General features: G+C 36.5%; 1 protein-coding gene across 9 annotated transcripts in view; it reads left to right on the top strand.

Moving 5' to 3' along the window:
* The window catches only part of DGKH (diacylglycerol kinase eta), a 192,032-nt gene that overhangs the window by 104,763 nt on the left and 68,731 nt on the right, over positions 1 to 18,538 (top strand). For all 9 annotated transcript variants that reach the window (XM_047860464.1, XM_047860332.1, XM_047860392.1 and 6 more), the window contains 5 exons: positions 5,479 to 5,583; positions 5,871 to 6,003; positions 12,868 to 12,974; positions 13,631 to 13,756; positions 17,630 to 17,732. In XM_047860464.1, coding sequence (XP_047716420.1) covers positions 5,479 to 5,583; positions 5,871 to 6,003; positions 12,868 to 12,974; positions 13,631 to 13,756; positions 17,630 to 17,732 — 574 coding nt within the window. The remainder of the gene's footprint in view (positions 1 to 5,478; positions 5,584 to 5,870; positions 6,004 to 12,867; positions 12,975 to 13,630; positions 13,757 to 17,629; positions 17,733 to 18,538) is intronic.

Below are 18,538 nucleotides of genomic sequence, written 5' to 3'. Positions count from 1 at the left end.
GAAAACATTCTAAAATAGATTATGGTGATGGTTGTACAATGCTGTAAATACAATAAAAACCATTGAACTGTACCATTTAAGCAGATGGATTGACTAGTATTGTGAGTTATATCTCAATAAAGCCGGTATTAAAAAATAAAAAGGAAAAGGAAATGTGTATAGTTTATTTTTAAGTATTTTGATAGAGCAGAGGTGATCAGTTTGGTGTAAAGAAATAAGGGTCTCCTAGTGGAAAAAGTTTGTTGGACATTTAAAATTACCACAGAAGTTTGGGGCACCTGGGTGGCTCAGTCAGTTAAGCATCTGACTTTGGCTCGGGTCATGATCTCGAGGTTTGTGAGTTCAAGCCCCGCGTCAGGCTCTGTGCTGACAGCTCAGAGCCTGGAGCCTGCTTTGGATTCTCTCTCTCTCTCTCTCTCTCTCTCTCTCTTTCTCTCTCCTCTTCCCCTGCTAATGCTCTGTCTCTCATTCTCTCAAAAATAAATAAACATAAAAAAAATTTTTTTTTAACTGACAAATAAGCTTAAAAAAAAATTACCACAAAAGTTTGTAAAGTGCCCTTCACTGCAGAATCAAAAATCTAAGTTAGAAGAAGAAACTCTCTATTTGAATGTCTTAAGCATGACACCTACTAGAGAGGGCATGCTGAGCTCTCTCAGTACTGCACAGGGATCTGATGCCCTCCACTCTGCCAAGCCTTTTGCCATCTTATGTTCCTGCTGTGAGGAAGCTGAGACCCAGTGCAGTTAACGGGAGGGGTTGGGGGCGGGGGAGACAATATTTTTCCTAATCTGTTTGTTGATATTTTCCTAGTATCTTCTAAAGAAAACTCATTATCATTATTCTGGTTTTGGTGGTTTGCTAGTCAGTGACTATTTTGTTAGCGAACGGCTTCCAGTTTGTGTTGTCTTGGACTGTGGACCACACTTAAAAAAGAAATATATACATTACAGAAGAAGTCTGTAAATAGATACATAATTGCTGTCAGCGCCAAGAACTGTGATGCTAGTGTTTACTGAGCTTTGGTTTCCTAACAGACGCTGTGCTGAATGCTTTACTTGGATGGTCTCACTAATCCCACACCACACTCTGTAGAGCTGGGAGTTAATGCTTTATCCTCACTTAGCAGGTGCAAGACGATGGCTCATAGAGAGGAGGAAACATTGTTCACAGCCGCACAAGTAAGAAAGGACGCTGTTGGTCTTCATTCTAAGTGGGCCCGACTCCAGAATTTGGGCGCTGAATCACTCTGCTGTTACCTTAATGGCTTCCAATAGGGAATTTGCAGACTAGCAATTCCCTGTAATTCACTTGGCTACAGAAACTTCTGTCATTTCTTAAGTTCTAACAGTGTTGTGGGGAACAAGTAAAATATCTTTAGGACACTGGTTTTCAAACATACTTGCACTTTGCAATTATCTGGAAGTTAAAAAAAAATAAAGCTGGCAGCTGGGTCCCAGCCTCAGATTTTCTGAGTTAAATGGTATGGAGTGTGGCCTGGACATTGGGATTTTTTAAAAAATCTCCCAGGTGATTCTAATGTGCAGCCAACTTTAAGAACTGCCTCGGGGGTGCCTGGGTGGTTCAGTACAACTTCAGTTCAGGTCGTGATCTCAGTTCGTGGGTTTGAGCCCCGTGTCGGGCTCTGTGTTGACAGCTCAGAGCCTGGAGCCTGCTTCGGATTCTGTGTCTCCCTCTCTCTCTGCCCCTCCCCCGCTCACGCTCTGTCTGTCTCTCAAAAATAAATAAACATTAAAAAATTTTTTTAAATAAAAAAAAAACTGCTTGTGAACAATGCAAAGTTTTAAATTCTGAATTCCCATCCTTCTGTTAGTAAAAAAAAATAGTGGTTTTGTTACAAAAGTACTACCTATTTACTTTAGAAACCATAGACAAACAAAAAATACAATTATGATTCTCTGTAATCCCCTCACTGAAACATGACCAATACAGTATTTGTGGGGGTTTTTTCCCTGTGCCTGTTTATGTGTTTAAAGTCTTAACTATAATGTTACTCTTCTATAGAACTTTATGTATTTAATGTCTCCTTTCTTATGTATTTATATGCTTTAGCAGACTGAGAAATTTTTGATTCTTATCCATAGGTAATAGTGTTGTTGGATTAATAGTAAATAGGCCAATAACTCTCCAAATGGAGCAATATCTCTATTAATGGAGAGTTTGTATATTATTTGAGGTAGCATTTAGGAAACTGATTTAGATGGCTCTCCTATGTGTTCATCTTATACAGCACTTTTTCAGACAAGCAAACCTTGGTTTACCTCCTTATCTCTTTTCTGGACTGTTAAGGCAAAGCCCATATGGTTTGTACCCCTGGGTTCTGGGCTCTGGGCTCTGGGCTCTAGTCTTCTAGACTTCTGGCCTACGTCCTCCCCCTCAGGCTCAGAGAACCCTCCCTAGGAATAGCCCCCTCCCACACCTCTGTCTTTCCACCTTCCCACACTACCCACCTGTCATAATAAAAACGCTGAGTTCAATATACTTTCAGAGTGAGAAGCAAATAATTTTCAGAGTTTGCTGCTTCTCAAATATTTTCCTAATAAAGATTTGGATGAGAAACCACTGTAGTGTAAGGGAGTTTAGTTAGGATACAACCAGAGCCTGTCAGCTAACAATTATGATTATCCTATTCTTCCCTACAAAGGTGGAATATGAGGAAGAATTCAAATAAAAGGTGGGGAGAGAACTCAGAGCTTTGGTGGGCTGGTGAGGGATTACCCCAGAGAAGAAAGGGTCAATCTGGGACACTTTATGGGTTTGGTTGGTAAACCAGCCTTGTCTTCAGTTAGGCCCAGACTACTCCAGGCTTTTGGAGGAAGCATTTTTAATACGGTAGCCACAAAACCAGACATCTCTGCATCATGATTTACAAAAGATTTTCTTTTTCATACATATTTCTTATAACTATAATCAGTGGATTTGTTAATCACCCTTGATCACAAGGCCTATAAATCAAAATTGCTTGTAGTTATTTCTGGCTCTTAAAAACTTAACATTTATTTTAAGAATGTGTTATGATCTTTTTTCTAAGTGTTTATTTATTTTTGAGAGAGAGCAAGCATGTACACATGAGCAGGGGAGGGGCAGAGAAAGAGGGAGACAGAGGATCCAAAGCAGGCTCTGTGCTGACAGCAGACAGCCTGATGCAGGGCTCGAACTCACCAAGTGTGAGATCACCTCCTGAGCCAAAGTCAGACGCTTAACTGAGCCACCCAGGTGCCCCAAGAATGTGTCATGATGTTTACTTGCTTGTTATTGACCACTTTTAAACAAATTTATGTTAAAAGGAGGAAACTGCAAAATTATACATTTACTTCATTGGCATATCAGTGTGATATACATTGCTGAAATTTTTTTAGGATTGAGCCATTTATGTAGTTCCAAAAGCTATAAGAAAAATTAGAAGCTGTTTCCCTATTCTTTTTCTCCCCTTTTTGTTGAATTCACGATGACTTATGATGAATATAAAGGCATTAAAGATAGTTAAAACCACCAAATATACTGCTTTCCTTCGAATTCAACAACGACAAAACAAAATCAAAGAATAAAATAACAAGCCTGGTTTATTTATCTGAATGATATTTGTCTCACTACAAGATCATAATGAAAGAGAGGGAATCCTTAGAGTTCATCCTATAGTGTAGTAACTAACTAACTAAATACATAAATAAATAAAAATAAATGCTAGAGGTAAATACTTATTCAGGTAAATGTCAGATTTATTCAGTCAGTCCAGTGTAAGTGGGAGATTTCTGGAGTACCATGTCAGTCATCAGAGCCAGGAGAGTATTATGATATAATGGTATCTCTTCTGCTGCATTGGATGAGCTGTCCTAGAAAAACATTTTGAAGCAATAAAGCATCCATTTAGCTCCTGAGTAATGAGGGAGTCAGTGCTCTTTCATTAACTATTTATTCAGGAAAAGAAGTGACCAACTGCTGAAAAGCTTTATCCAAAAAGGGTAGTGGAAAACAGAAGAAAATGCAGAAGTGAGGTTCTGTTCAGTTTCATATGCAATTAACAAATACCCAAAGCTGAACGGTTGATGCTTCTCCTCCATGTGACTTCTGGCTGACTGTATTTAAGTGTGAGTGCCTGTCAGATGTATGAAAGGGCCCCTTGGTTTAAGGAAGGATTGTGCAGTCTACACTAAAGACCAAAGAAAGGAAGCAATGAGAGGTGAGTAGCTAAGATTGGGCTGGTGTCTACAGTTTTAAATAATGGACTTATTTCCTATGATGAACAGTACTGATTTGAGGCTTGCTGGTTTACTCCTGTTGGGAATTGTTCCTTTTATTTTTAGATGATTATTCCTTTTTCATGACTTAAGAAATCTGTGCTATAATGAAGTATGTAGATTATCACTCGATCAAATGGCTTCTAACTTAAGAAAAGTTCTTATTTGCTATATAAGTATATAACTTATTATTTCATGACTTCAGAAATCTGTGCTATAATGAAGTATGTAGATTATCACTCGATCAAATGGCTTCTAACTTAAGAAAAGTTCTTATTTGCTATATAAATATATAACTTATTATTTGGAAATAGTTTCTAGGTGTGTGTATAAATTTTGCTCTTCTTCCACAAGTATATAAGTAGTCCCTTCTTTGCAGTGAATGCTTAGGACTTAGCAACTTCAAGATTACAAACAGAATATTGTATTCACACATAAATAGGGCTAATTTCAAGCCATTTCAGAATCTCACTTTGGAGCACTTTTGATGCTATAACAGCACAAAGCCTTCATTTCATTTGCTGTAAGACTCTTGGTCTGTGTTCTTTAGTGACATGAAAAAAGATAAGAGTCACAATTATTTTCTTCCCTTAAAGCCAACCGAAGGGTTTTTATGTTAATTCTTCCCTCCCTGGCTCTCGCTAAAAAGTAGTATAGGGGAATTCTATACAACGAAGAAACAATCCTTCATATAAATCATATTAAAATAGACAGTGGAAATGGTATGTAAATCCCACATTATTTAATAACAGAATATTGTTGATATTGTCAAAAACCAATTATGAATCATTCCATGTTGCATTCCTCTGGTTTTCAATTTTTTTTTTATTTCCATACCGAAAACTATGTACTAATTTGAAGCTTACCATGAATTATTTCGAAGCATACTTAAAATCACTTTTCAAGATACCTTCCATGAAGTAAGAGTACATTGTCGATTTGGATTCACAGCCTTTGGTAATGGACTAAAAAAGTCTAAGTAAATAGCAGTGAGCTTAAAGACAAGAAATTCCTCCTTAGAACTAAGTTTTCTTTCCTAGACCCCATTGTATCATATTCAGAGAAAGAAAATTATTTACGTTACAGAGACTCTCACTTGCTTCATCAAGGAAATGAGGACTCGGAGTTTAGAAATACAATTTCCTCGCGCGATTGCTAAATTTTGCAGTAATCTGTCCTTTCGGTGATTAACAATCATTAGATTGAATTCCCCTTTCAGATAATCACTCCCTTCAGAAGACTAATGCTGTGCGCTGAGAACAGGAAGGAAATGGAGGATTGGATGAGCTCACTGAAGTCTGTCCAGACCAGAGAGCCTTACGAGGTAAAGTGGCTTCTCTTCTGGTGCCTCATGTTCTTAGAAAACCAATGTTATCTGAAGAACTGAAGCTATATTCCACAAAGCAAAGTATGTGTAGATCCATTAAGTAACTTGCTTAAATCTGATATTGACATTTCTTCCTTTTTTTTTTTTTTTTTTTTTACTTAAAGGAGAGTGTTCTTGTTGTAAAAATTACGGATTTGAAACTTTAATCATAACTCATGCATTCCAAATTGTTAACTCGCTGTCGTCTCCGTCTCTTGTTTGCCAAACCTGTGTCTCGTTTCTAGGTGGCCCAGTTTAACGTGGAACATTTCTCAGGGATGCATAACTGGTACGCTTGCTCCCATGCCCGACCCACTTTCTGTAACGTGTGCAGAGAGAGTCTTTCTGGAGTCACCTCCCACGGCCTGTCCTGCGAAGGTACTGTAGCGCCCAGCCTGTGTTCTCGCTCAGCACTGACCACTGTGGCAAGATGTTGCCACATCTTGTGGGTACTTCTGTGCCGCAAACAGAGAAACATCACCCCAGGAAAACGTTTCCCTCGGGTGGGAGCTGCATCTGGGAGCACCTCAGTGGGAACACAGTGTTTAAGTTTCACTGCAGCTTAAAGTGGAGCTAGGAGCACAAAGGACTGATGGGGAAATATTTTACCGAGAGAAAGATGATACGAATCATTAGGAAGGAAGTAGAAATCAAAATGTAGCATTTCGCTCCCGAGGAACTAGCAGGTGCTCCACAAAACATCTCTAGACTTTGTCTATCATGCTGGTTTTCTAGAATTCTTTTTCTGTTCTGAATTGATTGCGGAGAACAAAACTTTCAGTGAGGACAGCACATAACGCTGACAGAATTTCTATTGTTTGTTATTTCTATTGTTATTTCTATTTCATTATTTTTTCAACTTTTTAAAATTTTTTTTATTATTTTTGAGAGAGAGACAGACAGAATGCGAGGGGGAGGGGCAGAGAGGGAGATACAGAATCCAAAACAGGTTCCAGGCTTTGAGCTGTCAGCACAGAGCCCGATGAGGGGCTCGAACCCACGAACCTTGAGATCATGACCTGAGCCAAAGTCGGATGCTTAACCGACTGAGCCACCCAGGCGCCCCTCTGTTTCGTTATTTTAAATGTTTTCTTTTATTTCATTTCATGTTTCATTTACATGGAGGCCATCCTTTTCTAAAAATAAGGCCAATGCTGTAGTTTTCGTATTAAGATTTATGCATTTCTTAATTAAAAAGCAGTGACCAATAGAAGCAAATATACTAATAATTACCAAAAGAAAACTCATAACTTCTTTAGATTTATTTAATTGTGTACCTCAGTGAGCACACTTTACTTTCTGAACTATATCTAATATTAATATTGGCTTTTTTTTTCTCTAATACAGAAACGTCTTAATTTTGAATAGCTTTTTATTCTTGAATAATAAAATAGTAATAGAGTCACAGTTTTCGTTCATTTTAAGGTATAAAATCTGAGATATGTCATAGTTCCAGCTATTTAATATGAGACAGCACAGAGGTTGAGGATAGAGTTCCTCAGTTTTACCCTCAGGGTTCTGGTTCCGCTCCCAGCATTGCAAACGGTGACCAGGAGAAATAGTTCCACTGTTTTTGACTTTCATTTCCTCATATGTAAAACGGAGATAATAGTCATTTATACTATGTAGAGATACTATGAAAATTAAGTGAGAGAATATAAACAGGAAAGCTACTTTTCTAGTCAAGTGACTTGGGGAAGTTAGTAGCTGTGCTGTGTAAGAAATCCATCCGGTAAATAATTGAAGATTGCATCATGGCCTGATTGATGCATGAAAATGCATGAAAACAAACACTTGGAAGAGCCATTACACGTGGTTTTTTTTTTTTTTTGGTTTTTGTTTTGTGTTTTTTAGATTTAAACAATGATTGCAAATCAGGTGTAATTACTCTTTATGACTTTAGTAATCTGAAAGGGTTCCTAGCTCTGAGTCTACTCTTACCCAGTCTGTAATACTCAGAGGTGTTCTTTCGAAGGTCCCCTTAGTGTTGCCTCCTAACCTCTTATTCCAAAAAAAAAAAAAAAAAAAAATGCTAAAAAAAGATATCAGATCTGAGATACTCTGTGGTACTCTTCCGATTTGAGAATTAGGCATTATTAAATATATTTGTTTGTGAATTGAGTTTAAGCTGGGATGACTAAGTCGTTTCTAAACATTTTAAAGGAAAAATGAAAATTACATTAGCTGATGAGAATAAGAAACTTAAAAGTCTTTAAATAAGTTTGTTATGTTATTCTGTTAATAATGAAGTCTTCCTGACTTCTTTATGGTTCTTTATTGTATTTTTAAATAATAGTTTTAGAAAAATGTCTGTTAGTACTCATTTTCTCTGCTAATAAAAATTTTATTTTATTTTTTTTAATGTTTATTTACTTTTGAAAGAGAGAGAGAGAGAGAGAGAGAGAGAGAGAGAGAGAGCCTGAGCAGGAGAAGGACAGAGAGAGAGAGGGAGACACAGAATCCGAAGCAGGCTCCAGTCTCTGAGCTGTCAACACAGAGCCCAGTGTGGAGCTTGAACTCATTAACTGTGAGATCATGATCTGAGCTGAAGTCGGACACTTAACCAACAGAGCCACCCAGGAGCACCCCTCTGCTGATAAAAATCTTAAACCTGTGGCATCCTACCTTGGTATTGTTAGAAATACACCAGAAGGCTTTAAAAATCCCAAGGGTTTTATGAATGTGTAAAGAAGTTACCTTTTTATTTTATGAGGATGTGGTTATTTAGCATAATTTTCTTGTAATCCAAGTTATACTTAAACTTTAGAAACTACCTCCAAATCTGAATAAACTGCTTGCTTGATAAAACAGAAGGCATAGGATACAAGAAGCTTTAAAAGACATAACAAAGATGCAAACACACACAAAAAATTTCATTCAACTGTGACAATGAATAACTTTGTATTGGAATGGAAATCAGTTTCCAGTGTGTGAAACCATCACTAAATTTACTTAATGTGTTTCGCAGTAAAACAAGCTGTAATGATTTGTCTTCTGGGTTTGTGTTGAATAACTACTAAAATTGTTATTTTAAAGCCTTGCATACATGAAATATATGAATGAAAAATAGAAGATAGAATACTTTTTGTAAATAATTCCCTAAATCAATTGAGAATGTTAATTATAATTTCAAAGCATAATTGTTCTTCACAATTATTTAAACAGTAATTGAACAAAAAAAAGTTAAATGGTGATTTTTTTTCTCTTTTAATCAATAACATCAAATATGTTAACATGGGACTCTATGAATTTTTATCATAGCCAGTGTTGAACACTTAGAAATATTCAGTGTGGTAGACTGGAAATTGCAGATAAAAAATCATAATTTTGTTACTTGTCAGTATATATTTTTAAGTTCTGTGGTTTTGAGATAATGGCTTTATAGGTCAGGGAAAAGTGATTTATTTCACAATAACTGATTTGGAGAAATCTAATTGTCGCCTAACAAAATTAAAGTGTTTATTAATAATTTCCATTCCTCAGTGACCATAATCACAGTCTGGTTTATTTTTTTATTATTATGTGCTATATTAAGCAACTTTGCAATTTTCAAGACTCTTTGCATGAAGCACTTTATTATTACAAGTGTAATTTTTGTTTTTACTGAGCTGTTTGATTTTTAATGGCAAAATTTTTAAAAAGCTGTGAAATTATTCCCTGTTGCTCTCTTTTACTTCCTTCTCTGTAAAAAACAATTATTGACTATTAATACCAAATACTTACTTGTACTTAAAAAGCAAGCCTGGGGATTATGTTGCAAATAAAACTAAAACTAGGACCACATTTTTAAGAAACACGATAACAGATGAAAAGACCTAGGGATGCTAATTAACCTCAATTTTAAAATAGAACATGAGAGCGAAAGGGAGCAGGTCATGCTAAAACTGTTTTTCAAACTAAGCTTATACTTCCTAAACTTCCTATAGTATAAGCTTATACTTCCTGTTTCTTTACACTACTGTTTATCGGCAATGAGATTCCATTAAAAAATTAGTTATCCTATATAAATCTGTGCTTGAGTCACAGAATCATTTAGAACAAAAGCTGTATGATTTCCAGGAAAGCATTTGTCAAGGTGCACAAAAGAGCAGATAAATGAAACTAATGTAGACTAATATTTCTCAAAAAAAAACCCAAAAACAGTTCAGCTTAAGTGACCTTTTACCTATTGGCTATCCATGACATCTGAAGCATTTTGAACATTATTTTACCTGACCCTCTCATTTGCATGCCACATTAAATTAGGACTGTCTTAAACCAGTGGCATATAACCCATCATTTTAAATTTGTTAGCAGTTTACAGTTAGACATTAAAAAATCATGTGAAAAGGAGTCACCTTACATGTAGCATTTAGCAGCAGTTACCTTTGTTATTTCCACTAAGGTGATCTCAAACTTTTAATTATATTCTTTAGAATAAAACTTAGTACAATAAAAAAATATATTCTGAAAAGTCAGAAACAGGTGTAACGTCAGTATCCACTAATGCTTGGATAATTGGTGTCCTTAAAAGGATAAATCAGTTTAGTAGTACTCAAGTACTGATTTTCATAAGTAAGGGTTAATTTCTCAAATAATCTGTGGTTTACTTGTTTTTCATATATGAGCTGCTTCTTTCCTGGTTGTTTCCTCTTATTTCTCTCTCGTTTTTTTTTTTTTATTTGATATTTGTATACATTGTAAAATGATTACCCAAATGGAACATGTCACCATCCGTAGTTATGGAATTTTTTCCTTATGATGAGAACTTTTAAGATTTACTCTCATAGCAACTTTCAAATATTCAATTCATTATATTAACTATACTCACCATTCTGTACATTACATCCCCGTGACTTAGTTATTTTAGTTGGTACTTTTGACTCCCTTCACCCATTTGGCCCAATTCCACGCCCCCACCTCTGGTAACCACCAATGTGTTTTCTGTTTCTATGAGCTTGGTTTTTTTGTGGGTTTGTTGTTGTTGTTTTTACAGTCTACCTAAAAGTCAGATCATAAGGTATCTGTCTTTCTCTCTTTGACTTATTTCAAGTTAGCATAATATCCTCTAGGTCCATCTGTGTTGTCTCAATAGGCAAGATTGCATTTTTTTATATGGCTGAATGAATAATAGTCCATTGTGTAAATACATATACAGATACCACAATTTCTGTATCCATTTGTCTATTGATGGACACTTAAGTTGTTTCTGTACCTTGCCTGTTACGAATAATGCTGTAATGAACACGAAGGTGCAGATGTCTTTTCAAGTTGGTGATTTCATTTTCTTCAGATAAATACCCAGAAATGGGATTGCTGGATTGTATTATAGTTCTATTTTTAATTTCTCGAGGAAACTCCATACTGTTTACTATAGTGGCTGCACCAATTTGCATTGCCATGAACAGTCCACAAGAGTTCCCTTTTGTTCAAATTCTTGCCAACACTAGTAATTTCTTACCTTTTTTATAATAGCCATCCTAACAGGTGTGAGGTGATATCTCATTGTGGTTTTGTATTTGCATTTCCCCCGATGACTAGTGATATTGAGTATCTTTTCATTTCTCTGTTGGCCGTCAGTATGTTTTACAAAAATGTCTGTTTAGATCCACTTCCCATTTTTTAAGTGGACTGCTTGGTTTTTGCTATTGACTTGTGTGAGTTCTTTGTATATTAATGTATATAAATGTTAACCCCTTATTGGATATATGATTTGTAAATATTTTCTCCCACTCAGTATGTTGCCTTTCCATATTATTGATGGCTTCCTTGGCTGTGTAGAAACTTTTTAGTTTGATATAGTCCTGCTTATGTATTTTTGCTTTGTTGCCTGTGCTTTTGGTGTTAGACCCAAAAAATCATTGCAAAGACTGATGTCAAAGAGCTAAAGTCCAGGAATTTTCTTCTACAAGTTTTATGGTTTTCAGTATTACATTCAAGTCTTTAATCCCTTTTAGTTAACTTTTATGTACAGTTCATTCCAGTTTTCATGAAAGTGGTCCAGTTTCATTCTTTTGCATATGGCTGTCCAGTTTCCCCAGCAACATTTATTAAAGACATCATTCTTTCTCCATTGTGTATTCATGGTCTCTTTGTCATGAATTAGTTGGCCATATATGTGTGGATTTATTTCTGGGTTCTCTATTCTGTTCCATTGACCTATGTGTCTGTTTTTACGCCAGTACCATACTACTCTGATTACTATAGCTTTGTAACATAGTTTCAAATCAGGATCATGATGCCTTCCACTTTGTTCCTTCTGAAGATTGCTTTGGCTATTTGGAGTCTTTTGTGGTTCCATAAAAATTTTAGAATTATTTGTTTTAGTTCTTTGAAAAATGCCATTGGAATTTTGACAGGGATTGCATTGAATCTGTATATTGCTTTCAGTCCTATGGACATTTTTACATTATTAATTCTTCCAGTCCATTAGCATGGAATATTTTCCCCAGTTTATTTGTGTCTTCAGTTTCTTTCATCAATGTCTTGTAGGTTTCAGTGTCTCTTATGTCTCTTTTATAGGCTCCTTTTTGATATTATTGCTGAGCCAATTAGTGATGCATGTAGCGTATTTCTTCATCACTACTTTAGTCTGCATCATAATGTAGTAATCCCAACAATAATGCTTTTAAAAGACAGTGCCATCTTTGTGACCCTTATCAACCTATTTCCCATGATGACTGGATATTTTCTCGACATACTTGCAATTTAAAACTCCTCTGAATTATCCTGTTCTTTATCTTACTGATATTTTCAAATTTTTCATTTTAAATTTATTATATGGACAGAAAAATACAAATATCAGAGGAGTACAGCACATAGGATTTTTCACAAATGAAACACATTTATGTAACCAACATCCAGATTAAGAAATAGGATGTTACCAGCACCTCTGTATTACTAAATTTTGTTTAGTTCTATGTTTGTGTGCGTACGTGACTGTTGTCTCCTTTCTCCTAAAGAACTAATTCTTTTGTATTCATTTCCTTTATGTTTTATTTATGAACAAGTAGAACCTCTCTAAGTAGCAATCTATAGATTGAAAAAGAGCTTTATACATACATAGCCATATGTATCATAAATACATGAATACCTTCTGGAAAGGTATTTTCAGAATACCTTTATTATTGTTGGAGAGTAATTTAAGATTTTAAATTATTGTTTTTCTTCTACCCCCTCCTTTTTAATTTCGTGCTATGATTTCCTTTAATCATTATTCCAGAAGTATATATTCATTTAGAAATGGTTGACTTTTTTTTTTAGTGTGTAAATTCAAGGCTCACAAAAGATGTGCAGTGAGGGCAACAAATAATTGCAAATGGACGACTCTGGCCTCCATTGGGAAGGACATCATAGAGGACGAAGACGGAGTAAGCCCAGTTCTGTCTCTGGTCTCTTCCCAGTACCTCCTCTCTTTATTGTCTGCCCTGTGAAAAATGACAGAGTTAGTGGGAATATTTACTAGCAGGATGAAATGGAAGGTTTTGGTTAATTGTGAGTTTCTATTTCCAGTTAGATCCTTCATAGTTGCTTTCAGCTCTTAAATTTTGAGGGAAATGTGAATAGAGCTTACAAGTGGCTGCTGTGCTGGGCTGGTGTTGTAGACCCCGACCTGACAAGTAAGATACTCTTTAAGGCTTAGCTCAGGTGTTTATTCAGATGTTCACTCCTCAGATGTTGGGGCCTCCTTTCAACAGTGACCCCCACCTTCAAAACCTTGTCTCCATTGCACCTTGCATTCAAATCTCTGATAACACTTTGTAATCACCTTATGATAATGCCTTTACATTCATTGCTCCTCAGCTAGACTACAAATCCTGAAGGTCAGGGCTTTAGTCTTAATTATTTTTGTATCGCTACAGTGCTCTGGGCACAATAGATGTCAATAAATGTGGGCTAAATGAATGGATGCCATGAGTGGTACATATATTGATTCCACTGAGTAAGAAATATTTTAGATCTTCCCTAGGGTGAGAATGACGTCCTCCAGTCTTTAATTTGACTGCTCTTTACTCCTGCTGCACAGGTAGCTATGCCTCACCAATGGCTAGAGGGTAACTTGCCCGTGAGTGCCAAATGTGCTGTCTGTGACAAAACATGCGGGAGTGTTCTGCGTCTACAAGATTGGAAATGCCTTTGGTGTAAGACAATGGTGAGAGCCCTTTTTAATTCGTTCTTTTCATAGTTTTTTTAACCTATGTGATTTAGGGGAAAGGAACGTATGGTATAATAAAGCCTGGTAGCATACCTGCCCATTGTAATGTTCATCTTTTTCAAAGTATTCCTTCCAGTCTGGTTACTTTTTAAATATCCTTCTTGCAATACTGTTGTTTTATATTTCCCTTGTCAAGACCTCTTTCCCACAGTTTTGTTGGGATATATCTATGTTATATAGATAAATATTATTATATAATATTTATATATTATGTACTGTATATATTATTTATGTCTTTACATAGTATATATATATTTATATATTACAAAGTTTTCTTGCATGTGTAAGGAAGCAGTGAGAAGTACGCACAGCATAACATGGAATCAACAGCAAGGAATGGTCCTGTCCATGCCATACTATGTGAGTGCTGGGCTCTAGACTTCACGAGGGCAGTCAGAGCAGGAACTTACAGGGTGAACGCAGGCCACTCAGAGGGTGGCGTGGAGGGTGAGGAGGCAACCGCTGTGGGTGCTCATGTTAGCACTGGGCGATGCTGTCCAACTATGACAGTGATTGCCTTGCATTGGGCTGATTTTTTTGGTCTTGTTTTGAGTCTTGGAAGTCACTCCCCAGGCCCCCCCAAAATATGGAAAACTCATTTCTTTTAATAAGTATGATGTAGATCATCAAATGAAAAAGATGTGAGTATGATGCGTTGATTTCACAAAGAGTGAGATTCATCCCATAGGCCATAAAGAAGATAAGTCCTGTATAGCTTTTTCGTCAAACCTGATAGGTAATCTGTTTCCTTTTCATTTTATTTTTTAAAAAACTTTTTAATGTTTATTTATTTTTGAGAGAGAGAGAGAGAGAGGGAGAGAACATGAGCAGGGGAGGGGCAGGGAGAAAGGGAGACACAGAATCCAAAGCAGGCTCCCATGGACCACAAGATCATGACCTGTACCAAAGTCAGATGCTTAACCAACTGAAACACCTAGGGACCCCTGTTTCCTTTTTATTTATAAATCAAAGTGATTCTCTCTATCCTTATGCTTTTGTTATTCTTCATCAATTGCCCCTTTTATTAGCCACACGTGTTACTTCTAATTTCTCTTATCCCATGTAATATATAAACCGTATTAGACATGTCTCTTTGCAGTTTTGGTGCAACCATATCCCCTAAAACCCTCTTATGGAATTCCTTATTTTATTTATATTTTTTAAATTCTTTTTTTAAGTAATCTCTACACCCAGTGTAGGACTTGAACTCACAACCCCAAGATCATGAGTCACATGCTTTCCCAACTGAACCAGCCAGGCACATTCCTTATTTTAAAAGAGTACTCCTGGCCCCTGGGTGGCTCAGTCAGTTAAGCATCCGACTTCAGCTCCGGTCGTGATCTTGCGGTTTGTGGGTTCAAGCCCCACATCAGTCGGCTGTGCCGACAGCTCAGAGCCTGGAGCCTGCTTCAGATTCTGGGTCTCCCTCCTCTGATCACTCTCTGTCTCTCAATTAAAGAAATTTTTTTTAATAATATAAAGAGTGCTCTCCAAAGGCCTGTAAGATAATGTTACAAACAAATAAGTAAAGTGCTCTCATAAATAAGATTTTAAAGTTTATCCCACCTAAGACTTCCTTTTCAGGGTGCAACCACTGATGTATGCTTCTACTGCTATTTTCATTAGTCTGTAGATCTATTTCTCTATTTCTAGAACTTCAGCTGTTTCTTTCTAACTTGTTGAAAAGAAAGCAGATATTGTGTGTGACGAATTATTTTAGAAAGGTTTTATGAAAGTTGTCTTTACCTACAATATATAGGACTCTATTTGTATTGGTCCAGTCATTTTTAAACTTTGTTAATTTTAACAGTGGGAGTTGATTAGATATTTTACTTTCTCACCCTACTCACCCCTACCTTTAAAATTTTTCACAAACAGGATAGAAGGATTTTTACAGGATGTAGAAGCGGGTATTCTAGAATGTCTTCTCCCTTTTTTTTCTGGCAAACCTAGATATCACCTTATCTTGAAGTCATTCCTGACCTGTACTGCGTCCACTAGACACGCAGGTTTCTGGACCACCATCACCTTGTTACATCCTTCTCGGTCTTGTACTTCCTATACACGATCTTCCTGTATACGTCTTTGCATATTATTTTGCCTTTAAAATAATGTTTCCCACAGAATGTCTAATTTGTAAAACAGTCATCTACTTTAAAACAAAACAAAGTAGGACCATAGTCTTTACTATGGTATTCACACAACTGTGGTCTTACACAACTCTACTGAGTCAACTGCTAATTTTTTCGGTTGTCATCCAGTCTTTGGACATAGTTTTACCTTTCCTGTAAAAAGAGGGAAGGGGGGAGCCTGAGGGGCCCAGGTGGTTGAATGACTGACTCTTGGTTTCAGCTCAGGTCATGACCCCAGGGTTGTGGGATCAAACCCCTGCATGGGGCTCCACGTTGACATGGAGCCTGCTTAGGATTCTCTCTTTCTCTCCCTCTGCCCCATTTCCCCACTAACACTCCCTCTTTCTCTTTAAAATTAAAAAAAAAAAAAAAGTGAAGATACAATTTTGTCCTCTGCTTTTTTCATTTAACTTTGCTGTAAATATTTTTCTGTTTTGCTCTATGTGTCATGACCTTAGCCTAAATCGAGTCGGTTGCTTAACCGACTGAGCCGCCCAGGTTCCCCAGTGCTTAACACTGAGCCGCCCAGGTTCCCCATTAAAACCTTTTTAAAACTATCTGTGCATGCTTGTTTTTTCTGAAATCCATTTGGGGATGTTAATTATTATAAATAATAATAAGGAACTGTCCAAAATTAGGTCATCAGTAGAATAAGAATCAGTATTTAATTTTAGTTATTTTCTCAAAAGTTTTGATAAATATGTGTTTAATTAACATGCCAAGTTTCTAAAAAGACTAATGAAATAAAGCTGTATTAAGTAAATGCTTTATGAAGTGTCTGCTTTTACTGCTTAAAACATTTTAAGTCTCTCTGAGTAAGTACCTAAAGTATTGTAAATTCCCTGGGTTCTACTTAATAAGTTAGCCCTGCTCTTGTTCGAAATAATATATTGACTACCCTTGAAACTTTGTTTTTACAGAATTCACATGTTTACTGGGTGTCTATGATATTTATCACTTTCCAAGATAAGTGTATAATGATAGGACCTTTTCCTTTTCTCTATGGAGCCCATAGGCACAGATGTACTTATACCTGTAAGAACATGAAAATGTTATTTTTAAAAAAAGATGTGAATAGAAAGTTATAGGACCACTGCAGAAAGAGGAGACACATTAAAAATTTCATGGATTTTCATGAAATTCCGTAAGAATGTTATAAGGTAGAGCCCATCATCTTTTTTATGGACGATGATATTGACAAGTACTAGTTAGCTTGCCTTCTTCCTCTCTCTCTCCCTTCCTCTACACTCTGTTCCCTTCTCTTCCTCTCTCCTTGCCTTCACCAGGCATTTCCTTTTTTAAATTTTTATTTATTTTTGTGTTTTAAGTAATATCTCCACCCAGTGTGGGGCTCGAACTTACAACCCCAAGATCATGAGTCACGTGCTCTACTGACTGAACCAGCCACGCATCCCTCACCAGGCATTTCTCGATGTACACTACTTGCCCGAGGCTACCATAAAAGTAGGCTGCACAGAGTACATCAGATTCCCATCTCTAAAATAATTAGCTCATTCCTTAGAGTTATAAACATTATACCATGAAAGTAATTTATGAGTTACTGAATATTTTGTGATATAGTCGATCTTCAGTTATTAGTCCCATAGATGTAATCTATACCATAAGAAAACATCGATGTGTTTTTATGGTTCTTGAAGGCTTATTTGTTTGTTATTAGGTACACACTGCCTGCAAAGATTTATACCATCCTGTGTGTCCCCTTGGCCAGTGTAAAGTGTCTGTCATACCTCCAATTGCACTGAACAGCACCGATTCTGATGGTATGTATCATTGTGTAAATATGTATATTCTTGGTATTAAATGTTGATATGTGCATTCACTTTCCTAGAATAAGTTGAACTGTAATTGGTTATTTTGGTCAGTTTTTATATAATAATTCATTCAAATTGCTGAATAGTACCTTTAAATTTTTTTAAGTTTATTTATTTTTTTAATAAATTTTTTTTATACATTTACTTATTTTTGAGAGAGAGAGAGAGACAGAGTGCAAGCGGGGAAAGGGCAGAGAGAGAGGGAGACACAGAATCCGAAGCAGGGTCCAGGCTCGGAGCTGTCAGCAGAGAGCCCGTCGCTGGGCTCGAACCCACAAACCTTGAGATCATGACCTGAGCCAAAGTTGGACGCTCAACCGACTGAGCCACCCAAATGCCCCTAAGTTTATTTATTTTGAGAGAGAGAGAAAGAGAGAACAAGTGAGCTTGTGTAAGTAGGGGAGAGGTGGAGAGAGAATCCCAAGCAGGCTACATACTGTCAGCACAGAGCCCGTCAGGGAGCTTGAAACATAAGATCATGATCTGAGCTGAAATCAAGGGTTGGAGGCCCAATCAACTGAGCCACCCAGGTGCCCCAGTACATTTAACTTTTATAAGAACATTTTAAAATTAAAATTTAACATAGTTATTATTACACTGGTGAAATTCCTACATATAAGACTTTTTACATTTCACATTTTACATTTCAGTAAATAAAATAAAATTACTCTGTAACAAAACGCAATCCAAAAAGGTTAACTTCTTGTGTTTTTTTCCCTCCATAATTTTGAAATTACCCATCAGCATAGCACTTA

The sequence above is a fragment of the Prionailurus viverrinus genome, chromosome A1, assembly GCF_022837055.1.
Source record: "Prionailurus viverrinus isolate Anna chromosome A1, UM_Priviv_1.0, whole genome shotgun sequence".
Classification (NCBI taxonomy): Eukaryota; Metazoa; Chordata; class Mammalia; order Carnivora; family Felidae; genus Prionailurus; species Prionailurus viverrinus.
Note: the sequence above shows the minus strand (reverse complement) of the source record. Positions and strands in the feature narration are given on the sequence as shown.